Genomic DNA, 27197 nt, shown 5'->3' with positions numbered 1-27197 from the left:
TCAGCATGGTCTAGGTGGGGAGTAGGCCTGTTCCCGCCCAGCCACGGGAAGGGGCCCACATTCTCCCTGTCACATTACCACACCCTGCTGCAAAGGAGTTGGAAGTCAGTCCCCAGTCAGGTGGGCATGGCCCCACAGAAATGCAACCCTATTTCTGAACTCAGAAGGGAAGCAGAGAGGGGCTGTGGAGAGCACTGGTGATCTGCCATAGCCCAAAGTGCCGCCAGTATGTGGGGGGTAATCTTACCCCAAAGGTCTTAAAGGTTATTCAGACTCAGCCTCCGGAATTATGAGCCTCAAGAAGGCAGAAATGACACCAGGGACCCACCTCCCCCCAGCTACTGGAGCAGGTAGGCTCGGGACATGAGCTCTGAAGACAGGCACAATATTTTGGCTTCTTTTTTAAACGTTTTATTTCTGATTGACGTCTCCACCTTTCCTGCGGAACTCACGATGCAGCTGAGAACCAGAGCAAGGCCCCATTTCTGCTGGAGCTCCAAGAGCCAGAAGGTGCTCCTGCCTAACTGGGCATTTCCAAAAAAATGTACTGTTTTAGGTTCATGGCCTCTTTCCTTCACCTCCCCTTCCTCCTGCTGTAATAGGAGAACCTGACAACGGACACCCCCAGCTCCAGCCAGGGCAGTAGTGGGACTGCTGCTGCCCAAGATACCCAAATGTCCGAGCTTTCCTTAATAACTTATGGTGGAGGTGCCTGTCCAAGAAGCGCAAGGAAATGGCCCTCACTCAGGCCCCTCGAGGTTGAATAAAATGATAAAGGCGGCCGGGCTGCTGGCAGCTCTTCAGGTGATGATTATTCCCTCAGGAGAGGAAGGCCAGGCAGTGTGCACAGCTTACTTCTGAGGTTAACTGTGGACCCAGAGAAACAGCAGGATGTGAAGGAAGAAATGTGTTGTAACAGACCCACCGTACGCTGCAAATCCCAACAGGAGGCGAGGGAGAAAATGGCTTCAGGCCAAACTACCTCCCCCGACCCCGCCAATGCAGGTCCCTCAGGTGGGATGGAGGTGGGCCAAGTTCATCAGGTCCAGGTCCCACCCAGCACAGAGGGGTCTTCACTGCTGGCCTGGGCCCGGGTCCCCTGCCACTCAGAACCCAGCCAAAAACGACAGGCGTGGACACGTGTTTTTATCCCCGACAGAACCTAGCACTTAAACGGACTCTGGGAAGACGGCAGTAGGCAACTTCACACCAGGTCCTGAGACTCAGAAATACTCCAGCACCAGCCGTGGTCACCAGATCCCCTCACTCCTGGGAGGGCAAAGCATACTTTCCCCAGGTCCCCAAAAGTTCTGAAGTTATCATGACAAATGTTATAAAAGACAAGAGAGTGGGAAACACGCTGCACATCTGCAGCGGGCGCCACAGCACCCTCCTTGGCGGGCGTCCGCCAACGTCATGAGCAACCAGCACGCCTGTCGCCACCCTGCGGGGTCGGGGAGCTGTCGGGAGCCCTGGCCACAACCGTCGGCCAGACGGGAGGTTTCCTTTGTCCCTGACTTCACTTTCCAGCAAAGCTCAGACTCCGTCACAACTGTGCTCTGAACCTAAGAAGGAGCAGGTTGGTCAGGAGTCACAGGAAATTTACTCTCTGGGAAACGATCTTGCCAACACCATGAAGAAATCCTGATGAATTTCAAAGGGAAGCTCTGAGTAGAGGGGCCTCGAGGGAATAAGGAAGAAGGGTCAGACTCATTTCTGATACAGAACCATCAAGAGAGCGAGTTCGGTGCTGCCGGCTTCGGCTCCCGTAGGTCGGCACGGCTGCATCTCCCCCTGTTCCCGCCTACATCCTGCAGAGCTTCAGCGGGAAGTTCTCTGTGATGAGGTGCTCAGGGTGAAGCAGCACAACGATGTTCACCTCGAACTCTGGGAAGAGAAAGGACAGGCTTTATGCCCACCGGCCCGGAGCAGCGGGAACCAAACACCAACCCCGCCACGGGCGCAGCGAGCTCTCGACAGAGGGAGCACCGGGTGCTGCGTGGGTTTGCACGTATGTCATCCCAAGCGTCCAGGAGAATCAGTGTAGATGCTACACTGGCGGGACTGCCTAAGTAAGCTGGTCTTCTCACCTTGGAACATGCTGTAAGGCCTCAGCTTCCCCAAACACTCTCCTTGTCCTTCGTCTTTACTACAGAGAATCTTCTAGAATCCTGTCAATTCACGTGTACTCTTTGGCTTTTTTTTTACATTTCCTACAGTTCTTAATGGGAGAGTGGACTCCAAACCGGCCCACCGCTGTCTGGGGACACGTCTCCCAGCCCAGGCAATAAACAACGTTCAGAAACAGCAAGCAGTCTAACTGTAGCTCCTTTGGATACTGGTTGGTTTCCCTACAACACCTGTTCAAACATCCCTCTTTTACCTTTCAGCAAACGGGAGTCTTCTCCCCAGCTCTCCAGCCGCTAAGGGTAAGCTTACTGACAGAAAGAGGGGCGTGCATGACGAGGGAGTCCCCGAAGAGAGTCCAGCCCGGGTCCCTCCCCAGCATGAAGAGCGAGGCGGGCAGCACTGCAGCACAGGGCTCAGCTGGGGAAGGGGCTGGGGGTCACTCGTCCAGGACCCCGCCTGCGGCCCAAGGACAACGTCCTCGTGTGTGGCTGTCACCTTCGCCAAGCATCAGCCGGGACAGGAGTCGTGCACCAGCAGCACGCACCCTGTTCCTTTCCTTTCTGTTCCTTGATGATGGTCACGCACCGGAACAGCCCCTGGCCCTGCCCAGCACCATCCCTCCCCAGGTCCTCTAACCACCTCGCGGTCCTCCCTGGCGGGGGGCACCGTGAGCTGGGCTGGAGGACGCCACGGGCCTGGCCGTGCACACGAAGCCCCCTGCGGTCAAGGTGAAGGGGTACACCCAGATATGCGCCTAACGCAGGACGCGGGGCTCACCCCACCCGCACCTGAGACCCAGAGCCCGACCTCACCAGCCACGCGACAGCAACCCAGGGGCTATGAGAGGCTGTGGCGCTCAATGACCGTGGGCCACCTCCTCCCTGGGGGACCCCCCCAGCTGACAGGGCGGCCACTGCACAAGCCCCCAAATAGACGAAACAGGAGCCACGAGGACAAAAGCATCAGTGATGTCTTGGCTGATGGACTGAGGGCGTTATTTCTATGGAAGAATCACAGGCACCTCATTAAATCTTACATGGACACTTAGTAAGTCTGACAAATATAACACACAGAAAATAGAGGTGCCTAATGCATAGTATAGCAGAAAAAAATAATTTTTGGACCTTTTTTGAAGTTTATGTAGGAAAAACAAGTTGAGAAATCAACAGACAAGCTCCTCCTCAACTTCAAATCAAAGTACAGTCGACCTTTGAACAACGCCGACCCTGCACACGGTTGACAGTCTGCATAGAGTTTATAGGCTGCCCCTTATTCAGCAGTTCCTCCACAGCTGTTCTGCATCTGCAGATTCAACCAACCACGGCTCATGCAGCACTGCAGTGTATGCTCCCGAATAAACACCCGTTTCAGAACACGGTGTGCAGCGTGGCAGGGAGCACCCCGGTGGGACGCGCAGGGCTGGCACGAGGCTGTGGCTGGGAGGCTCCTGGTGGCTGCAGGCACTGACTCTGCACTCGAGGCCCTGGGGCCTCTGGATTGTGTACAGTGAGCATATACCACCTACTCAATAACCATACACAGTTTTTGAGAAAAAACATGGTACCTTGTCAGCTCGGGTCAAGTCTGACCCTATGTCATCTTTCAGCTGACTGTGCTCTGTATTCGGTGAACAGCTGGGTCTGTCGCCCTCATTTCTATTGACAAGGGTGTCCTGACCCCATTATGTTCTTGCTACAGTATAACGTTTCAAATAAAGCACTCGAGGGCTCCACTGTATTAGACTGTGCTTCTAGCCTGCCGGGCTGGCGGGGCTCCGGGGCTCACGCTCACACAAGGCACAGCAAGGTCCGAGAAGCACCCCGTGATGCTAGGTGTGACCACCTTTCCCTCTCTTAAAACAAAGAGCATACACTCAACTTCGGTGATGAAATTCTACTTACTTCCTTTTTTTTTTTTTTTTAGTCGTACCATGCAGTTCGCGGAATCTTAGTTCCCAGACCAGACACTGAACCTGGGCCACGGCAGTGAAAGCGCCAAGTCCTAACCACTGGACCGGCAGGGAGTTCCCTCTACTTTCTTCAATTTTAAATTACATTATTTGTAATTACTTAAAGTAAAATCACAGTCTAATTTAAAAAAAAAAGATTGTCTCTGGACTAGTAATAATGTATGTTAGAAGATTTAGGGGGAATATGACATTAAGAAAACACATTGGGCTTAGGGACTATGCTCCCATTTCTCAATGAGTATAAAAACAATCATTTACCAAAAGCTCCTTATTCTATCTATTCACCAGTGAGCCTGCGCATGACACAGAGCCCGGGGACACTTCTGTGGTCTTTTGGTCAGTCTGCAGAGGCCCGAGGGTCCGTCCTGCTGTGTCTCTGTGGTGGGGAGTAAGCTCTCCACTGAACTTCGTAAGCATGAACATTTTATTAGGATGAATGCACCATCAAAATACTTTATAAGAACACTTACAACCATGGAAAGGTTCATAATATAAAGTGAAGGGAGGAAAAGCAGGATAGAAAACTGCATCTGTCACGTGATTCAGATCTTGTGGTCAAAATACCTACCCACGCATTCATGGACGCATTCATGGAAAATGACCAACACACCCTCAGCTGCTGGAGCTAAAGCCCTCGGGAAGATTACCGTTCACACTGGGCTGTCTCAGGTCTCGCGTCTCCGTCAAATGCCAGCCCATCAGGGAGCCGACCTGACTCCCTCATGCGCCCGGCCGGCTGGTCCCTGGCTGAGTTAGTGTCCTTCACAGAGCTCGTGGTCACCTACCCAGCCCACGCTGTCTCCCTGGGGGGGGGGGGGCGACACAAGTTCCTCGAAGCCGGGACTGCTCACCGGGGACCCTCAGCGCCACACAGCTGCTCTGCCTGTGTTTTTGTTGAGTGACCGAAGGACTGGGTGCTCTGGGCTGCATCTGACCCCAGCAGACCAGCAGGCCTGTCCCCTCCGGTGGCTGCACCCCTCCTGGGGGCACCCCAAGGGCAGCACACGTACCCACTTTGAAGTTGGTGGTCTCCAGTGTCGGGCAGGTGAAGAGCCGGGGGAAGACCATGTATATGGGGACAGAGAGGCCCCGACACACGTCCCCGTCGGCGATCTGAATGTTCTGAATCTCTGTGGCATCGCGGGCGTACCCTTCTGCACAGCCTGGAGCAGGGAGAAAGCATCACGCGGTCAGAACACAGCAAACGTCCAAACAGGCTGAGCCACAGGCCCTGCGTGAGTCTAGGAGAGCCTGCATCAGCCCACTCACCTGCTCTCCCCCCGTCTCTGCAGGATTCTGGAGTCCTCCCTCCCTCCACATCCCACGCTCCTCAAACATACGTTTCTTGGAATCGAGAGGCGAGCTCGTGGCTAAGGGCTGGCGGCAGCGGGGGCAGGGAGGATGGAGGGGAAGAACGGGAGACGGGGACGGAGTGGGGACCTTACCGCAGGTCTCCACGCGCACCAGCTGCAGCTCGATGCTTTTGATGGCGGCCTCCGAGCTCTCCACCACCAGCTCTCCCGTTAGTGGCTGTGTGATAACACAGTTGGTCGAGTTGAGATGTCCTCTGATGAGAAATTTGGGGAGCAAGGCTCTCTAAAACAAGACAAAAACAGACACATCAGGAGTGGGAGGCGCCAGGAGAAGGTACTCAAGTCACTTTGGTACAAATAAAAACTGAAAACAGGGTCAGATAATTTTTATAAAATCCACTGGGACCCTGGTTTACAAAATGGGAAGAAAGGTACAACAGTACTTACATTTTCTGTCAGCTTAAGTAACAGACTGAATCATTCAACAGCTATCTACAGACGTAAGGCACCTGATGTTGCTGGCACAGAATGACCAGCTCTCTCACAGAAGCATCCTGATTGCCTAGATCAGGTCTGGAACCCTCCTTCTCACCAAGGACACGACATAAAAACGTCTAAAGAAGTTGCTGACGGTGTTTAAGGACAACCAGTCACCAAAAGGAAAAAAAGAGGTTTTAAAAAGATAATCAATTTTTAAATGTTCCCAATTATGCAATTTTGAAAAACCAAGACATTAACCTTATTTCAAGGAAATTTAAAGAGAACAATTTTCTTCAATGCTTGACTAAAAAACCTATGGACCTTTTCTCTTCAGACAGAGGAAAATGGTCATGGGTGAGTAACGATGCCACGGGAAAAACAGAACTAAAGAGTTAGAGACATCTATCCTAGTAGTCTTTCCTATGGCTGTGTCCCAGTTACTGCAGGTAATTCAGAGTTTAGAACGCCACTGTCCAACAGAAACATAATGGAAACCACAAATGTGAAGCAACTGTGTAATTTAAAATTTTCTAGTAGCCACATTAAAAAAGTAGACGGAAACAGGTAAAATTAATCAATACATCCAAAATATTATCAATTCCACACATCATCAGTATTTTACAGTTATGAATGATGTTTTGCATTCTCTTTTTCATACCGAGTCTTTGAAACCCAGTCAGTATCTCACCCTGAATCTCATCTCGATCTGACCAGCCCCACCTCAAGGGTCAGTGGGTCATGCGTGGCTGGTGCCCTGTACTGGAGGTCAAGAGCAAGGGCGCTCTGTACCTGGTAGCCCCCAAAGGCAAAGAACTCTAAAAAAAGTCTTAATTCAAGACAGAATTCTAAAAAAAACTGAAAGAGGCTATTTGTTTAGAAAAAGGAAAAGCAGTAGCAGTTCCCATTAAAATTCTCTTAGGCAACTGCATGTTTCCATTCAAGGTTCAAATTCCTGAGAAGAAAATCTGACTGGCCTACTGGGGTCACTGCTCCAGAAACCAGAGAAGGGAGAGATGTTCAATGGATTTCTGAAAGGCTCCCCATGACACACCCCCACCTCAGCTGTGCCTCTCGCAAGATGAAGCCAATAATCCTCCCAAATTGGCCTTTGACCCGACCCCAGTCAGGAGGGTCCAGGGAGCAGAATGCAGGGTTAGGGTAGGGAGGAAAAGCCACGTCCACAAAAGACAAGTGACCAAGGGCCCAGCTGAAAAACCAGGGTATGCGGCCCCCCTGACAGGCAGTGGCAGCCCCGGGGCTCAGGGGAGGGGGTCTCTGGCCACAGTGCAATAAAACTGGGAGAAGACAGTAAAAAATTATAAACATATACCCTCTCTTTTAAAAACCATCCTTCTGCTAAGTAGTTACCGAATTTAAAAAGAAAGTAAAATTGAAAATACAGACTATTTCGGGTAGAGACAAAAATTTCCTCTTGCTGATGACTTGATACCCAAGTAAAGAACAGGTGGGCAACAGTCTGTCAGTGGGATCCGGTTACTAAGAAAGCCTCCCTGGCACTGGTGTGTAAGGAACACATTACCTCTTTGACATTCTGTAAGGTTTCAGGCGTGACAGTGAAGGCCACGGGACTCGGAGTCAGTTTCCGCTTCTGAGGCTACAAGAGGAGGAGAAACCAAACTCAGCAGAGAGTCCACAGGTCAGACTTGCCTTTCCCCATTTAAGGAAACACAAGGTAGCATCGTGAACCAGGAAGACCTTGGCACTAAGAGGCAGGACGCTTGGATTCGAAACACAGTTCAGCCAAGAAACAAGGAAGGCTGTGTGCTGTCCAAGGTCCTCATCCCCGTGACTCAGTTTCCTCATCTGTAAGATGAGGGCAGGCTTCTTAGTCTCTAAGGTCCCTTTCAGGTCCAGAATTTAAAAACAGAGCAGTATTGTTGGGAGACATTTATTCTGAACCTCTTTCTGAGAATAAAAGCCACTGAATCGGCACCATGATCCTGTGCAGAGCTGTTACCAGCCCTGGTCCCACTTCACAGATGACAGTGAGGCACAGAGGGCTCAAATGGTGGCTCAAGCATGGGGCAGAGCTGAGGTCCAAACCCAGGCAGCCTGGCTCCAAGGCCGGTGCAGTTAGCCACTCAGCTGTACAACTGTCTACCAGGAAGAATCACACCTATAACGTAGTTATATGTTAGCATAATTAATTACATGTTGCCGTAATTAGTTAACAAGGATCATCTCCACATTACATATGTGCAGAATCCATCAGTACAGCCAAGCTTCACGGGGCCTGCCCAGTGTCATTTATTCATGGGCTGGGGCCCAAAGGCCACTGACGCCCAGATGGCCGGGGAGCCGTGGAGGAGAAAGGGTACCGACCGATTTGCCAAGTTCACTCACTCACCAAAAGCTTATTCCAGGAAACATTCTTCCTGAATATATTCTTTTTACTAATAGGTTCGTGAACGTGTTCTTTAGGGAATAATGTATTCCTCCTCACAGTATACAGAGGAGTATGTAACTTCATGTGCTACAGGTCATAGCATGGTTTGGCTTCTAGTGGAATCAGTCCCGAAGACTCTTGAAGGCCGAGTGCGGGCGGACCCCCAGGAGCAATAAGGAAGCCCGAGCTCTGCGGCCACCCGTGGGCCGGGGGCCAGGGTCTGCGGGCCCAGCTTTGGGCGGGGGGCTGGGTTTGGGCTCATTCTTCTTCACAAAGTTGGAGGCACTTTTTATTTAGCACATAAAATGGCAGGTGACTTTTTTAGGGGATAATCTACATGAGAAAAAGTTTTTTTGCTTCACTTTGAAAACCCTTGATGGAAAAAGGGAGACTATCCATCTAAATCAAGTTAACTTCCAAAAAGGATAAATATTTTCATCATATTTTACATAAAATATTGTATCACTGAAAGAAATACTTAACACTATGATTATTAAAAATTTATAAACAGGGAAACTACAAATACTGGAAATCCTAAAAAGTCATAAAAATGATGCAAGGGCATCAGTGATTTTGCCGATCTTATGCACAAGAAATCTGTCTTACATTTTCACTTAATCATCACTAAAAGATACCCATGGACATTTCATAATAGTGTAAAAGGCCCTGCCCCAAAGGACCTGGAGAGGCTGAGACGCAGGGGAATCCAGGGCCGTGGGCACGACTACTCACCACCACGTGTCACCTGCAGCCCTGGCACATGAGAGAAATTTTTAAGGACACTCTGTCACTACAAAGTACTAGCAGAAGGTGTCAGGAGAGGCTCCCCACCCCTGCCCGAGCAGCCCTGCATGTTCTTGCTGTACAGGCCGAGAATGCAAGGCCCTGGCCTTCTCTCCCTGGTCTGGGCCATTTCCCCCAGCTGTCCGCTGAAGCTGCCTTGAGGGACGAGGTGAGTCTCCCTCTAGGACAAAGAGCAGGCTTGCTCACTGCCTGCTATAACAAAGGCGGATTCCTCAGCTTGGGGCTCCGCAGCTGAGGCACAAACCCCTCAGGTGCAGTGCCCCTTTGGGCCCGTGGCGTCACCCAGGGGCTCTGGCCCAGGGGAATGACACACATGCTGACACCAGCCATGCTGGGAGAAATCCAGTCCCCTGTCTCTAACCCAGGAGTCCCGAGTCTCTCCCCAGCATCCACGGAACACTACCAGGCTAACTTATTGCTTGTAAGTGGGGTCCAGTCCCAGACCCCACAGAGGATTCCTATGACTGAGCCCAGAGCCCCCGAGTGCGGCTTACAGCAGAGTGGACGATGAATTCACAGGTCTTGGTCAAGTCCTTGGCCAGCAGGGACCGCCTCATGTCACAGCGCAGGGTATACTGGAGGGAAAGGCAGAGGAAAATACATCCTTTCAGATGGTTTGCTTTCATCCTGGAATTTCCTGGAATTTCATCCTGGAATTTCTTACAAAGAGGCAATTTGGAGGGAAACTTTGTCCAACTAATGTGTTATATGAAATTAATATACATAATGGGGGGAGTTAATGCTCAGAACAAAAACAGTGCTATTAAAAAAACACTTTAAGGTTATTCCTCAGCCCATTCCCACGGCCATTCTGTAGCTGGACCCCCTGGAATACAGGTGCAGAGCCTCCCCTGTAACACAGGACAGACCAGAGAGGCAGAGCAGGAAGGGCAGGCCTGGAGCAGCAGCTCGCTCACACCCGGTCCTCTGCCTTACCGGGCCAGCCCAGACAAGGAGCACAGCTTCTCTGAGCTTCAGCTTCCTGCTCGCTAACACTACCTTAGTGAGGACCCAGCGAGGTAATGTGTGATAAGCCAAGACCTGGCACACAGCAGCTCTGGGTAAAACGGCTGCTGTTTTGTAGGAAGGACGAGAAAACACAGGCAGCAGGACTGCAAACCCCTGGACGGCATCTAGACTTCACAGGCCAACCTGGGAGATGTGGGTCAACCCCCGACTCGCTCTCACTCGCTGCGTTCTCTGCATGGGCGGCACCGCGCTAGGTGCCGGCGCAAGGGCAGAGCTGCGCCCCACGTGGGGAAGGGAAGCGATGCTAGTGACAGTGCTGAGTCCTGGAGCCCAGGCCTCCAGGGCATCTCAAAATGAGCTCTTCATATCTTAACCTTAGGAGGAAAAAAGAGGGGAAAGTCTTTGCAAAATTGTCATTTTAGAAAATTCAGATGTATGCAAACGTAAAGAGAAGCGTATAAGGAAGCCCCAGATCCGTCAGCCAGCTTCCCCAACGGCCAGTCCTGTTCTTCCCCTCAGCCCTCCCCCATTGGCCAGCAAAGACGTATCCTGCGAGCAAAAGAACGTGGACAGGAAAGGGATGGAGCATCATGCTTGCTTTGAACTTGGCTGTATTCAACTCCTCTGCTGTCCCTGTGCTGTCCTTCTGAACTAGCCACTGCCGGTGCACCTGCTGCAATGGGCCCTGAGCCGAAAGCTTGGCTTCAACCGGGACTGTCCCTTCACATCCCTGTCCACGACAGACTGTGTGGTAACAAAACTCTACAGTACGATCACTGTCTTAATGTTAATCTTAAACAAAAAATCACAGAACGTATGTTGGATAAAGTGAGCTGTTGTTTTAATCATCCGAGAAAAACATTAAAATAATTTGTAGAACTGGAACTATATGCACAGTTGAGTCAAGAAGCTACAACTATTATGACCAATCTGTCCACGTTAAACAAGAAGCTGCTATGTATTTAAGGTACTCCTGGGAGATTAAAACATTAAAGAAAAAAAGAATCAACCTTTGTCTGCAAGGGCCTTCATATATATATACAGAGATATAGATATAGATATTCTCCATCGAGATTTCAATCTGGTCTCCCCAACCATACAAGCTCAGCGAGGGCTGTACCATATATGTATATGCTATGTTTGTGTGTATAACGTGCAATATATACATGCACGTATGCATGTCCATTGTCTCTCTCCTGTACAGCCCACACGCTGCCTAGAAGAGGCAGCATTTTATTCGGGCTTTGCCTGGTCTCCTTGATGGTTTTCCCGATGGGAACGTCCCTTCCTCATTTTCAGTCTCAGGGCTTTGGGCGGGGCTGATTTCCCCCCATCCCACAGGGGTGTGGAAGTGACCAGAAAGGCAGGACTGTTGCTGGGCCATGGGAAACAGTCCCTTCTGCTGGGGCTGCCAGGCCAGGAGATTGTAAGCCTGTGGCCGCCGGCCAACAACCAGCTTCACCCCCGAGAACACCGAGCTGGGGGCTGACCGGTGCCCGCCCTGGCCTAGACGGTCCCCTGGAATTGAGAGTTCCATGATCCAATATCCCTTTTTTGGCTAAGCCAGTTTGAGCTGGATTTCTATAACTTGCAGATGAGAGAGTGTGAGTAATGGGCACCAACTTTTGGTCACTGAAGGTTTTTAAGTGTGAAAGCAATAATTAGTAATATAAGGCAGCTGGTGGTAAGTGGGGGGAAGGGGAGAAAGATGGAGAAAAGAGGAAAAACACTGAGATTATGTTTTAGGAATTGTGTTAAGTTCTTAAATTTTTTTTCTTTTTTTTTTTGGCCACACAGCACAGCTTGTGGGATCTTAGTTCCTGGACCAGGGATGGAACCCGTGGCCCCTGCAGTGGAGGCACGGAGTCCTGACCACTGGACCGCCAGGGAAGTCCCACGTTAAGTTCTTTCACATGTACTTTCTCAGTTAATTCTGATAACACAAATGTAAGAACTGTTGACAAAATATAAGGATAGTCACCACTAATTCATTTATTTAATCATTCAGAAAATATTTACTTGGCATGTTCTATGAGCCAGGCACTACGCTAAATACTTCACACCAAGGCCGCATCAACCCCCCAGGGAGAGGGGTCATGAAGGCTGCTTGGGTCACAGAGGTGGGATCTGAATTTATACCTGCCTGCCTGCTGCTGAAACCCATGCTCTGAATCTTTACGCAATACTGTAACTCCAGCCCAGATCCGTCTGCTGCAAAGCCCTGGATCTTTTCGCTCTATCATGATCCTTCCCAGTTATTAAGGAGTGATCTACACGGTGTGAGCTACAGGAGGTCAGAGGGGGTCAGGAGGGTCAGACTTGAGCAGGGCTCCAAGAGGAGGTGCAAGATTCGATCTTTTTATTTTTATTTTTTATGGACGCGCAGCATGCAGGACCTTAGTCCCCCGACCGGGGATGGAACCCGTGCCCCCTGCAGTGGAAGCGCGGAGTCTTAACCACTGGACCGCCCGGGAACTCTCAAGATTTGATTTTTTCGACTGTCAGTAAACACAGGACAGGAACGAGGAAAGAAAACGCGTGTCAACAGATTTAAAGCAGACTCCTAGAAAGGAGTCTGTCAACAGGAGGACTACCATCTCTACCATTTGATTCTGAACACACAATTTCAGCAGACATGTTGGTACTGCTGTATTTTGTGTTTTATAGTATAAAACCTTGCTAGTATGGCCACAAGAGTAAAACAACCATAATAAAACTTCCCCGTGATTTAAACAACTTTTAAAGGAAAAAGTGCCTGCACAGGGGACAACTAGAAAGACTGCCAGCTTCCTGTATGCTCTATCTACTAACAAGGATGAGAAATGGATGCAGGATGGCTGAGAAGAAGAATCAGAGCAAATAAGATCAAGCCCTCTAAGAAGTTCCCAGGAGTCCAGCCCCTGAAGCTGACAATTTAATACCGGCTACATTTTAAATCCTTTACTCTGTCTTATGATTTTTCCTGTTTTTACATTATGTTACTACAATACAGTTCAGAGGATAAATGCAAAATGTCTTTGCACCCGTATAATCTGAGAAAGATGTTATTAGGGCTCAACAACAACACTTTCTATCCCAAGTCACACACCCGGGACTCTTCACGGGAAGCTCGATAAGCGATGGCACTGAGAAGGTGACGCCCCGTGTGGCACCTGCTCCACTGTCCAACAAGGAGGGTAGAAAAAGCCCCATCTAGAGACTGAGTGAATGAGTGAACTGATGAATGAAAAAGAGATCAAGAAGCTATAATCCTAGTTTCTCTCAAGAAGTACATTTCTCACAAGAAGCAAATGACAATTTGAATAAGAGCTGAGAATTTGATGATATGGGGACTTCTTATTCATTCTGATAGCTGTGAAAATAGTTAACTGGGATTATGTAGAAGAATGTCCCTATTTTTTGGTGATAGATATTGAAGTATTTTGCAATGAATTGTCAAGATTCTTTAACTAACTTTGAAATGATTCAGAAAAAAAATAAATACAGATGAAACAAAGGTGGCAAAATTCTAATAAATGTTGAATCTAGTGGTAAGTGTAAGGTGACAAGCTCTTATAAATTTGAGGTTGAGAAGACATCTCTACGTTTTCAGAAATTTATGAGATATCTGGGGAGGTGCAGAATTCCAAGTTGTAGCCTTCTGAGGTTAACCCTCAAAGTGGTAAAATCTGATGACCAAAATAAAGGGGGTCGGGGTGATTATTTACCTTACTAAAGAATTAACCACATGTTGACTCTTCTTCTGCATTTTAACTAGTTTCCAACTTACACACAGCTACACAGGAACCCAAGTTTTGTATGTATACCTGTCTGGTTTCTTGTCAATATTTGGAAAAGAGTGAGATTTCCAATTTTATTTTAAACAAATTAATCTTTTAACAAGAATGATCAACACAGGAAAAGAAAGTGACAAGTAAGAAGTATGACCACAGAAAGTCTGACGTTATTCTATTCAGTTTCTAACGAATATATGCTTCTGTTGCTAAGTGAGCAGCATCAAAGAACGACTGTGCGGGTAAAGCAGGTTGATGCTGACTCCGGCAAGAGAATACAAATAATTTTGAAAATGCAACGTTTGAGATATTTTCAGTCTCGCTAAAAATTAAAAAGGCAATACTTTCTTTCATGGTGAAAGTATTCCCAGCCTAGAAAGCTGGTCAGAGGATGCGGGTCTCTACAGCAGCGATCTGTATGTCTATGCAAGGGGTCTCCTTTGAACCTAGACACTTTACTGTCACTCCTTATGAGCTGCCCAAAGCCTTCAGTATATTTATTGCCTGAAACAGGTGCACCGATAACAAAGGACCAGAAAAGTTTTTCTTTACAGAAAGGTATTTATTGCGATAGAGTACATCATACTACATGAGTTTCTTCTTGACCGATCTCTTAGGCCATACATAAAACTCACATACAGACAAACCTTTGGTTAAACTCTCACAAGTGTTTGGAGGATTTCTATTTTAAAAGTGCTACATTTTAAGCAGGGGAATGGTCTCTACCAAGACCAAATTATCAGCTAAAAATTAATAAATCAAAAAATTTCCTAACTGCCAGCCCTCTTACACATACGTAAGACAAAATACTTTTGTCTCATCCAGCAGGGAACCGCTGCAAGGCTGATAACACAAAAGTACCTTTCTTTCTGCTGAATCAAGGAAAGGCTCTCTTTCTCTCGCTCTGAGTCATGACTCCAAACTGCCCCTGAGACAACAATAGGGACTGTGAAAGAACTCTGAACCAGCGGAGGTAGACGGGAAGTCATAAATCCACTTCCCCCTCATTTACAAGGTTTGTTCAATAAAGAATACAAGCCTATGTCAGAGCAGGAGACTTTGGGTATGAAACAAAGAGATATTTATACATATAAAATAGAAAAGTTAGTGCGGGTGCCAGAGAGAAGTGAGGGCACGTCTACTACCAACAATAAAAGCACCCCTTACAGTGTCAGCGTGGCCTGAACAGAGCCCCAAAGAAACAACGGAATTTTGGAAAGAAGCTACAGCTTGGGTCCTCCTAGATCCCCATCAAAGATAATGGTCATACATAAAATATGTTCTGCAGGGCAAAATGAGAAATCAACACAGAATATACATGGGAGGGCTTAGCAATAAATAGAGTATTAAATTCTTGGGTCCACCTATGAACTTTCAGTGAAAGAAAGACCAAGCTGTTTTGCAGAAGAAAAGTTGTGAAGTCAGCTTCACGGGATAAGGAAACGCTCACCTGGATGTTGACAAACACGCCGTGGTAAGTCTCATACAGGACTCTGTTACCCTTCACGTGCAGAGGAAATTCGAAAGGAATTTCTGTTCTGCCGCTGGGAAATTTACCTGGTTTCACCATTTCGATGGTGCTGTTGATAATCTGGATGGGCTGTAAAGAAAACCCAAGTCAGTCCATCAACAAGCACTTCTTGATGCACTTTCTTTCACGTTACTGCGTCTATTAAATAATCTCCTGAGACACCACACCCCAGCCCTCGGCCGCTACCATCCTGGTGCCCTGTCAGCGGTGAGTTGGCCCAAGGTCTCTGGTTCATTTGCAGGACTGGATGCTTAGGCGTTTGGTGCACAGTAGGAAGTGAACTGATATACTTCCCTCCCTTAACCCGAAGTATCTCAGTTGACTGTCCTAACGACCCTTCCGGCGGGCACCTCCACCTTCAGAGTGAAGCAGACGTGCCTGGCACTTGGCAAGGTGCGGGGCCCTCTCGCAGCCCAGGGCACCCGTGCAGGCCTCCTCGGCTGGGCCCTTGGAGGGAAGCAGTACTCACACTTGGAACCTGCCTAAAAGGCAGTTGTTACACCTTACTTAGTTAAGGTACTCTAAGCCATTGATTTACAATCACTTTGAGAAAATCCACAGCTTCTGAAGTGAGTCTCTAAGTGTTGATGGAAGAAAATAAGAAAACTGTGGAAAAACCTGAGAAGGTCCTGAATCTGAATACTCTTAATGAACCTTCCTTTCCTCTCAACTCTTTCCCCTTCAAAACTTAAAGAGTTAATAATATGTCCTTCAGGAAAAGGAAACTATAAGTATAGAAAAAAGACTTCACTTTCTAGAACACAGAACTTTAAGTGACAGAAAAGAATGGCTCTACCTGCATCTTACCTGCATGCCATATCCAACAGCAGCTGGATTAAAATAACAGTTAAAAGAACAGTTTTGTTTCAGGAAGGTAAGTGCCAGAAGGCCCAGGCACAACTTCTCAGACAGCTCTTGTCTCCTTAATGGCTGAAATTAGTCCCCCCCTAATCCTATCTAATGGGAATAAAAACAAGCAGACTTTCAATAACAGAATATATTCAAAATCAAAACATCTGAATGTTTTTTCAGTTTGATTAGTAAATAGTAAAAGCATGACTACCACCATTCCTTGCAAAATAGCGACAAATAACAAGCCAGACAGCAAGTAAAAACCACCACAGACGTTTGAAAAACGAACTAAAAACGTGCAACGCTAGCATTCTTACCTTAACAGAATTATAGAATGCTTCGAACACACCCACACTCTTGGCACTGAGTTGGAGGTTCACGGTTCCTTCCACTGTCAAGGAGACTCCCTGGTGCTGGACCGAATCCTTCCCAGATACAACCACCACCCCGGAGAGCATTTCCTGGGGGAGGGGAGACAGCCACCCAACACATTAGCACGGCTCTTTCATCCACCTGGTTTACTAGCAAAGTCAGCCTCCGTAACCATCAATTTGTTCAAAGATGCAGACACTCATTGAGTGCTTATCACAGACCAGATGCCTGGATACCAGGATGGGGAAGGGCCAGCCCTGGGGGGTCCCGGGGGAACGGGGGGTGGGGGTGGCGGGGGGGGGGGGGGGTGGCGAGGAATCTCATCCCATCACCGCCTTCCGGACACACCTTCGTTCCTGCTGGAGAATCCAAACAAATGTCTGATTTCAAAAGGGCAAAGAGAAGGGCCTGGGGGAAAGGCAGGTTCACAGACCTTTACACAGGAGCGTGTACGGCGATCTCCTCAGAAGGAATATGACACAATAAGAGCCTTTTCTTTAGGTTCTTTCTCAATTATGCCGACTAAGATGATTACACACTGTCAAACGCATGAGCAATTGAGCATGGCTGCTGGCCGGGTGTCCTCTGCCCAGAGAGCCTCGTGGGGGGCCTGGAGGTCGTGGATATACCACCCGACGGCCACACGGCCCTTCACTAAGCCCCCAGCCCCTCTGTGTCCTGCTTCCTGCTGGTGGACAGTCGAGCCCAGATTTCCCTGGTTCATGAATCATTTAAGAAAGACTTCACAACAGAGCACCCATTCACATCCATTCACTTCTCTGGAGATAATCACTGAGTCACAGAATATGGACATTAACTGCATTCCTTCCTGTCACCGTGGGCTTGCCGGTCTCAAGTTGCGACTGGGGTTTGCGTGGAACAGGAAGTTGAGAAGATTAACTAGCACCAACCAAAGGAAATCCACAATAAACACAAAACGTGTTTCTGAAATGACCTCGAGAAACGGTTTGTGACTGTTCTCAAATGGTAATGTGATGGCAGAACTGTTGACAAAAAGACGAAAAAAAGAAAAACAGCAAAAATTAAAAATGGCCCCACAAAGCAATTATACCCCAAAAAAGATGTTAAAAAAAAAACGGTCCCACAGATCAAAGCATTAAAAAAATCTGTCCTCCTGGCGTTTAAATCTGTTTACCTTTTATTTTCTCTAGTCATCTGGTGAAAAAACTTTCACCAAGTTCTGACATTATGTGAAATTTTGGGAGCGGGGACTATTCTATGTCCCTTAAATAAGCTAAGTATTTTGGCTTTGTTTCCCATTCCCCATCCCAAAGCGCTGAAGTCTAAATTAAACAAACACTCTCAGCTCCTTTTTAAGCAGAATTCAAGGGGTAGAACTCATTTTGTTCGTAACATAAGAAGTTCGTAAGAGAATTTAAATGAAAACCCTTCTGAAATACTAATTTTACTTTTAAATTTAATTAAAATTAATTCTATTAATTTTTGTACAACCTAAATGAAATTTAAAAATCTAATTTTTAAGAATTTAAATCCACTAGTATATTTTAAGAAATATGCTTTACTAGTATGTCCCAGAATTAAAATCAGAGAAAACAATTCATGAACTTTATCAATTAAACAACACAATAGTACTTGGTTCTGCTTCTACTTAATTGTAATGTATTCAGTTAATCTCATGGGAACAGGATCTGGGTTGACCACTGAATACCATATTATAATCACGACATCAATAGAACTGTTTCCTTCCTTTAATCCCTATGGCATAAGAAGGAAAAAGCAGTGAAGTACCCTGGAAATTAGCAGAGTAAATATTTTATGATTCTTTTGTCATTCCTTGATTTCAATTAAGAAATATAGTAGAGAGAATAAAAAATTAATATAATATTTGCAGATAAATTAGGCATTCTAACAATACACAGGTCCATTCAATTCCTACCAACATAAGAAAGATAAAGAATTAGTCCAAGTACAGCCCACGGAGCCAAGAATTTTAAAACAGATATTTCAACAAAGAGTTAAGACCCATGGTAAGAAGACGACTGACACTTCTTTCTGTTTTTTTAAATTGAGGTATAATCGACATACAACACTGTATTTGTTTTAGGTGTACCAGACAATTCTTGGTTAATCCTGGTGAGAGAGGAGAGAATAACTTGTATAACTGAAATTAACGAGAACCCAAGACCTCACCAAGAACTTCCCGCTCAGACTTCCACCTAGAAGGCTCAACAGGGAGAAAAGATCAGGGCTGTGGACAGCGAGGGTACCTCGCTGGTACCGTGACGTGATAAGTGGGGTCCCTCACTGAGAGCCGTGATTTCAAAGAGGAGGCCCTCCTGGACGTAAGGATGACAATGAACCCCGGAAACAATGTACAGCGTGTGCTGATTTTCGGGGGGAGAAGAGCCATGGCTTTTGTCACATCAGCAAGGAGGCCTTGCCCTGAGAAAGGTTAAGAAACAGAGAGAGACGCAGGCCCCGCACTCGTGTGCGTGTAGCCGACACGAGGAGACAGATCCCAGCGCTCTGGCCCGCCCGTGTGGCCCTCAGCGGGGACCCGCAGCCGCCACACTCCCACCAGCATCGGCAGAAGCCGGAACCTGGGGGCGTGCGTCCCGCGCGCGCCCGCGGCCAGCCCGCAGCAGGGGTCTCCAGGCTCTGCCCGGAGGAGCCGAGTCCAGAGGAAGGCCTGGAACCCCGGCACCAGAGCCAAACCAGAAGCGGGGTCGCCCAAAGTCTCCGGGTCTCCCCGGCTGACCGGCCGCTGGCTTTCTCCGCAGAAGCCACCGCCGAGGCTTCCCGAGGGGGCTGAGAGGCTGCGGCTTGTAACTTTGTATTCTCTAAACGGAAGGGGCCGCTAGCGAACTCCACAACTCTTTTCTTCTTTGTTCTCCGGAATCTAATGCCAAACCCATAATTAGGGCTCTGGGCTGCAGGAGGGCAGCGTCGAGTCAGCAACGCCCCCGCCCGGCCTCCTGGAAATCACCCAGAAGAACAAGACACAAAACCACAAACGCCCTTCTCGGTGAAGCAAGGAGACGGCTAACTGCCGTGAAATAGGTGAAGACGAGCAGGGGCCGCGCAGTCAAAAGGCGAAGTGAGGCCCGCGGCTGCAGGAAGCCGCTTCTGGAAGGTGAGGGGCACCTGGGAGGGAGCCTCCCGACGCCCCACGCAGGAAGCAGGAGCTGTGACCCGCCCCCCAGCTGCTTCTCACATACGGGGGCCGGGGGTAAAGGTTAGAGAGACTCACGTCAAACCCCAGCCAGCGCGGTCCAGGAATAAATCATCTCCTGCAAGAAGGAGACATTGTGAGAACCAGCAGAGGTGCTTGGACACACAAAGCACAGACCACGTGGCTCTTCTACGTAAAGGAACTCCACAGGGTAAAAAGGCCAGTCATTTCCACGGCCCTATAGATGGGGGGCTCCAGCCCCACCTGTGCGCCCTCATCTCTAAACGCTCCCCCTCAGCCACTCCTCTCCACCGTCCTGGCCCCCGCATCCAGCCTCAGGACGTGTGCACACACTCCTGCCCCCACCTGGATGCTCTTCTTCCAGAACCCACGTGGCTCGTGACGAAGACTCTCTCCTTGACCAAACTCTACTCAGCCTCTCTCTCTCTTTTTTTTTTGGCGGTACGCGGGCCTCTCACTGTTGTGGCCTCTCCCGTTGCGGAGCACAGGCTCTGGACGCGCAGGCTCAGCGGCCACAGCTCACGGGCCCAGCCGCTCCGCGGCATGTGGGATCTTCCCGGACCGGGGCACGAACCCGCGTCCCCTGCATCGGCAGGCGGACTCCCAACTACTGCGCCACCAGGGAAGCCCTACTCAGCCTCTCTTGAGCTCTTTTTCAACTAGGCCTCGGCTTTTGATTTCCGTGTTCCTCTCCGCATCGTCTGATTGTAGCAAGAATTCTGCTAAGTCAGTTGAACCATCCTCCATATCCATCACCCTCAACACCTGACCAGGTTCCTCATTCTCCACCTCTCCTGGCCCCGGGGGGTGTCTGATGAACCTGGCCTGCCTTCAGCAAGAACCCTGTGAGCTGGTTTATTCCTTTACCCTCCTGATGTTTCTTCTCAGTAATTTTCCATCCAGTGACACCCCCCCCCCACTCTGCTCCCTGGCGATAATTACCACTTGCCCACACTGCACTCAGAGTGGAGCCTCTTTTCCCCACTGCAAGACCCCACATCTATCGCAACAGTTCCCCCCTGAATAAAGTCTGCTTTACCATCTTCAACAAGGGCCACGGAAAATTTTTTCTCTCACACTCGCTCCCTCTTCTCCATCAAGTTGGTGCTCAAATGACAGCGTCCTCATGAGGACTCCCCTGACCACTCCTATTAAAACTGCACTACCCCCTTTTCAACACTCATTATCCCCCCTCCCTAAGTTTGCTCTGCAGCACTTGTCGCCTTCTAAACTACTCCATAAGTGCTTATCTATTTTACTTATCATCTGTACTCCTGGAATGTAAACTCCACAAGGGTAGAGTGACAGCAAGAGCAGGCACTCGATGTTTACTGAACAAATAAATGACTACCCACCAGAAAAACACAGCACCAACAAGCAGATGGAAACTGTGAACATGCATTTCACCGTGAATTTTTCAATGTCATGATGCAATTGCTTCTATGAGGGATGAACACAAGACAGAGCTATGAGAGTTCAGGGATAAGATGGTGAGGCAAAAGAAAGAGATAAAAAATATAAGAAAAGCTCAGAAAAGAAGTGGAAGGAAAAAATAAAACAAAACCATCACAGAAAAGGAGGTGAAACTGAAAGGGGCTCAAAATACATACAGGACAGAAATGAGAAAATTCAAACAAATCGTGTGAAAATTTAAGAAGGAATTAAAAAGAATCACCAGAGAAAAAGATAAATACAAGAGACCATGAGGAACATCCAACATATGCATAATGAAGTTCCCAAATAAGAAAACTGAAATAATGGAACACAACATATTTACTGATGTAATTTTTAAACACTGAAAAAGCAAATGGATTAGGAACGGCTAAGAAAAAGATAGACTCTAGTAAAACTATTCTACTTAAAAAAAAGAAGGAATCCTTTAGGAGTCAGGCAAAAGAAAAGTCACTTACAAGAGGGGGAAAAGCAGACTTCTTCACAGCAAAATACAATCCAAAATGAAAGTACAGCAATACTCATTACAATGCTCAAGGAAACAAGTGTGATGATACTAGGGTTTTAGACTTACCTAAACAGTTGCTCGCATATAAAAGAAATTTTACATGTGCAGAAACAAACAAACAAAACCCCAAAGAGCACTGCATAAAAAGTCTTCTTGAGGAACTGATTAGATAGTGAACTATAACTCTTCAAGAGAAACCCTCCATCAAAAGAACCAATTGTGAGGACTGGATCCATTCAACTGAAAGAATAAGACTAAGAGGTATGTGATGATTATGGTGAGAGAGCAGAGTGCAAAATACAAGCCCTGACAGCGCAGAAACTACTTAAATAACACCAGTTGGGCAACTAAGGGGCTAGAAAGTGGGAGGCAGTACAATGTACGTGGCTTCCTTGTCCTTGACAGCTGGGGTTTAAAAACATATCATTGAAACCACGCTCTCCAATACGGTAGCCACTAGCCATATGTGGCTATTTAAACTTAAATTTATATTAATTAATATTAAGGAAAATTTAAAGTTCAGGTCCTCAGTTGCCCTAGCTACATTTCAACTGCTTGCAAGCCACATTATGGCTAGTGGCTATCACAACGGACAGGGCAGATAAATAACACATTCACATCATCACAGAGAGTTCTACTGCACAGTGCTGATTTAAAGTTAATAAATCAAATAATGTCGTACAAATAAAGTTAACTTAAACACCAATAAAGGTAATATTTGTAAATAACTAAGATCAGTTGGTAGAAGAGAAGGGAGAAGGAAAGAAGAGGAGCTATACTAATTTCACCATTGTTCATAGTAGAGAATTAATAAATAACATCTAAAACAGAGAAGAATTAGGGTACAATAAAAAGGTGTAAGGATAAGAATTATAATAAAACTGCAAATTATTAGAAGATCATACAAACAACATAAAGCAAATAAGACTGTAGAGAGGCAGATGTTCTAAAAGCTACTTAAAAAACAATACCCCAAGGACTTCCCTGGTGGCACAGTGGTTAAGACTCCACGCTCCCAATGCAGAGGCCCGGGTTCGATCCCTGGTCAGGGAACTAGATCCCACACGCATGCTGCAACTAAGAGTTCGCATGCCACAACTAAGGAGCTGGCGAGCTGCAACTAAGGAGCTGGCGAGCTGCAACTAAGGAGCCTGCCTGCCGCAATTAAGACCCAGTGCAGCCAAATAAATAAATAAAATAAATATTTTTTAAAATGTTAAAAAAAAACCCCAATCCCTCAAATGATAACACAGCACCAGTGGCAGAATTAATGCCAAACATATGTCATATTAATAAACAGGCTAAATTAATACCTATTAAAAAACAGACGTTCAGATTTTATCTCAAAGCAAAACCCAATTTTATGTTGTACGACAAAGAAGCACCTAAAAACGGCAGGGGTGAGGGTAGATTTGGAAAGGTTGAGGAAGAAAGGATAAGCAAATGTATATGAAGCAAATGGAAGAAATAAATCGCGGGTTGTAATCTTAATATCAGACAAGGCTGAGTTCTGAGAAAGAAGGATTAAACCAGACAAAGAAGGGCACTGTATGCTTTTAAAGGGTACAGCCCTCAGGAGAGACATGCGGCATCACTATCTGTGGATCAAATAGCACAGCATCAACACTCAGAGCAAAAACCACAGGGGATACAGAAGAAAACTGAGTAAAACACATTCATTGTGGGAAATGTTAATTTACCCCCCTTAGCCAGGATGGAAGAGAGGACAAAAAGAAGAAAAGATATAAGCACCTTAGTTACACATCAATAAAGTATAACTAATTGAACTCAATATACAACATGCTGACCTCCACACCCTGAACGGAGTAAGTCCAACAGGTCTTTCTTTAGGAAAAAAAATAGCAAAGTATTAATCTAATCGAGAAATAAAAAATATCAAAGATACAGCAGTAATTAAAATAAGAATAAAAGAACACATTGTTCAATTGCATATAAGTAAATTTGAAAAGTTGGTAAAGTGAATGACTTTTCTAGGAAAATATAATTTACCCAAACTAACTCCAAAAGAGACAGGAAAGCTAAAGCAAATATATCACCATAGAAAAATCAGAGAAAGTTATACATAAGCCCCCGCAAAGCACCAGGCCCAGAGACTTGCACAGATCGTTTCCAAATGTGTAAAGTACAGAAAATTCCAATGTTAAACTACTCCAAAACACAGAAAAGTAAAGAATTTCTTTTAAAAAATAAAGCAAATATACCAGTGACACCACAGTAAGACAGTATCTATACACACAACACACCCATACAAAAAGAAAACTAGATTTTTCTCACTTATAAATATATAAATACCAGTGCAAAAGCCCTATATAAGATATTAGCAATACAATCCAGTAGCAACTTAAAGGAATATTACACCGTAAGTATGTGGGATTTAGTCCAGGAATGTATGGATAGCTCAACTGTTGAGGAAAACTATTAATACAACTCACAATTAATAGCTCTCTAGAGAAAATCGTAGAGTCATTTCCATAGATGCTAAAAAGTCACTTGCTAAAATTAATATCCATTCTTGATAAAATTCTTATTAGTAAAATAAGAATAGAAGGATATTTCCTTACCCAGAAGCCAGCATCAAACTTAATGGGAAATGAAACACACTGCATTTAAGTCAGGAATAAAACAAGGATGACCACTATCATCACTATTAACGTACTATATGTACTAGTTAATGCGATGAAACTAGAGAAAGAAGTATGAACTGAAATGTAGGCAAAATTATCATTATTTGTAGATGACATGATTGCATGCCTGAAAGAACCCAAGAGAATTTACTGAAAACTATCAACATGAAGAGAATTTCAGGAAGGAAGATAGCTGGGTACAAAATTAATATACAGAAATCAACAAGGCAACATGTACACAACAACAATCAATGAGAAGATACATTCGAAGAAAATACTTTCTTTTTAAAACCAACAAAAAGTTAAAACATTATAAATCAATTTAACAGGAAATGTCTAAAACCCTTAGAAGATGAAAACTAAAACACAGTTGAAGGGCACAAAAGAAACAAATGGAAAGCCACACCATGTTTTTACACCCTTTACATGTCTACTTTCAGTCTATAAAGGTAACATAATCCAAAGAAAACAACATCAGAATTGTTTTTTCTTTTTTAGAGGTGGGCTGGGGTGAGACAGACTAGACAAGCTGATTTTAAAACTCATCTGGAATAATAAATAAATTTTGAAATGAGGAGAAATGAGGGGGACTAGCCCTACGAGATATTATAACACCTCAATAACTTACAAAGTGAGGTGCAGGGCATGTACAGGCTGAAAGATCAATGGAACAAGAGCGAAACTCCAGATATAAACCCAGATACATGGGAATTTAGTAGGTGATAAAGGAAGCATTTTAAATCCAGAGGGAAAAGTTCGAATATTCACTAAATAATACTGGAAAACCAGCCAGAGATCTGGGGGGAAAAATTGTCCAGAACACTGGCAAAAATAATTAAGTTGGATCCATACTGCAAACCTTTGCAGGTAAAAAGTTCTAAATGCATCGAAGACTTAAATGTAAAAATTGAATAACCAAAATTTTAGAGCCACAGGGAATGATTTTTATCATATCAAAGTGGGGAAGGCCTTTCTAAGAATGACTCAAAACTCTGAATAATAAATGACTACAAATACAACCAAAAACAGTTTGTTACATAAAAGTGATTGCAAGCAACATCACTTATATAAATGACAAACTAGAGAAATAATGCAACTTAATATAACAGGTAAAAGGCTAATTTCTCTAATATTTTAAGAACTCCTAAAAAATAAACAAAACAAAAACCACCTAACAACCTAAGAGAAAAATTGAATGATATGAAAACAGGTCACAGAAAAGGAAAAGCCAATTACTCCTAAGCTCATGAAAAAATGCTCAATATCAATGATAACATGAGAAATGATAATTAAAACTATACTAAGTACCATTTTCCACCTATCAGATTAGCAAAGACCAAAATATACGATCATATTATGGTAGGGAAGGGGGCAACAGGCACTCTCATACATTGCTGAGGGTAGCTGAGAATACCACAATCTTGTACGGGGCATTTGGCAAAACCGAAAACACTTTACAGACACCTGGGCCCAGCAATACCACTTTTAGGAATTTTCCTCAAAGACATTTGCACGTTGAAATGATTATGAACAGTAGTTACTCATTGCAACATTGTTTGTAATAACAAAAGAATGTAAACAACCTAAATTCCAACAATAAGAAAATGGTGGGTTTTCCCTTTAATATCTTGGAGATATTCATATTAGTACATATATGTTCTTTTTTTTTTTAAGGCTGCATGTTGCACCATTGTGAAAAATGGGGAGAAAAAGAACATTTATATATATTTACTTGTATATGCATAAAATAACTTTGGCAGAAATGACAAGAAATTGAGAGCTTTTAGTTGCCCCATAGGAGAGGACCTTGATGGACAAAGGAGGACAGACGCATCCATTCTGGAACTCATGAATTTTAAACCATCTGCACTGATGTTACCTGGTAACATAATAAATCAATTTTAAAATAAGATCAATCCCAGACTGGGTGACCTCTAAGTGTAAAAATGTACAAAGTTCTAAGCCCGTTAAATGTTGATGACCCAAGGGCACAGTGGTCTTCCTCAGGAAAAGATATAAAGATTGTACGCTAGAAAGTCACATTCTCCGGATTACCTCTTACTTTGGACTTGAACACAACTGCTAGGGAAGTGAAAGTCTCTGAGTTAATGCCTCAGCCGCTCTCTCTCTAATATTTTCCTCTCTGATGGTCCCAAGCAGCATGAGGAGCCTCACAGCCATCGTTGTCCCCAGGAGTCCCCTGAGTCTCTGAACAAGTCCTTCCTTCCTAATGTTTCAGCGATACTCTTAGAACCGCCTGGGATTCTTATACCACATTGGTCTAGAGATCCTGTACCCCAAGAGTGAGTTGCCCTTTCATTTACAGACAGTGAACCAAATGTGTTAAGCAGTTCACTAACATAAAAAAAAAAATCACAAGGTAAATCACTGAGCTAGGTGGGAAAACACAAGCGGACTTTTGCTTGTTGAAAGACTCTAGTCCTTAGTGGCACTAAGAGACCCATTTTGGTTGGAAAAGGGAAAATCAGACCCATTGAAGAGATTTCAACTTCTTAGGTGTCCCCATCTCCATTTTTCTGTAAAACAACTGTTTTCCATCGTGTTTTAAAACAGAATAAACAATCACCAGATATTTCTCCACATATTACGTAATGGGCCAATATTGTGTGGTGTTTACTAAGGTTCTAGAAAGGAGAATTTTGAAGAGATGCATCATCTCCAATCTATCATTAAAACCAAGACAATGCTGTTGAGCAATCCCATTCCTAGATTCTACTCAAATGAAATCGAAGATTATGTTCACACAAAAATCTGTACGCAAATATTTCTTGTAATTTCACTCATCATCACCCAAGT

The 27197-nt window shown here is 45.7% G+C and overlaps 1 protein-coding gene across 1 annotated transcript in view; it reads right to left on the bottom strand.

Moving 5' to 3' along the window:
* Nucleotides 1–388: 388 nt before the first annotated feature.
* Nucleotides 389–27197, bottom strand: part of VPS26C (VPS26 endosomal protein sorting factor C) — a 50218-nt gene continuing 23409 nt past the window's right edge. The window contains exons 2-8 of the mRNA XM_029214064.1: nt 16546–16689; nt 15296–15445; nt 9598–9678; nt 7433–7507; nt 5545–5695; nt 5110–5262; nt 389–1887 (exon numbers count right to left, since the gene is read on the bottom strand). Of these exons, the coding sequence (XP_029069897.1) occupies nt 1805–1887; nt 5110–5262; nt 5545–5695; nt 7433–7507; nt 9598–9678; nt 15296–15445; nt 16546–16689 (837 nt within the window). The 3' untranslated portion in view covers nt 389–1804. The remainder of the gene's footprint in view (nt 1888–5109; nt 5263–5544; nt 5696–7432; nt 7508–9597; nt 9679–15295; nt 15446–16545; nt 16690–27197) is intronic.

The sequence above is a fragment of the Monodon monoceros genome, unplaced genomic scaffold (assembly GCF_005190385.1).
Source record: "Monodon monoceros isolate NGI ecotype Baffin Bay Population unplaced genomic scaffold, NGI_Narwhal_1 Super_Scaffold_11, whole genome shotgun sequence".
In the NCBI taxonomy this organism is placed as follows: Eukaryota; Metazoa; Chordata; class Mammalia; order Artiodactyla; family Monodontidae; genus Monodon; species Monodon monoceros.
The sequence above is the reverse complement of the archived record's forward strand: the minus strand, read 5'-3'. Positions and strand labels throughout refer to the sequence as shown.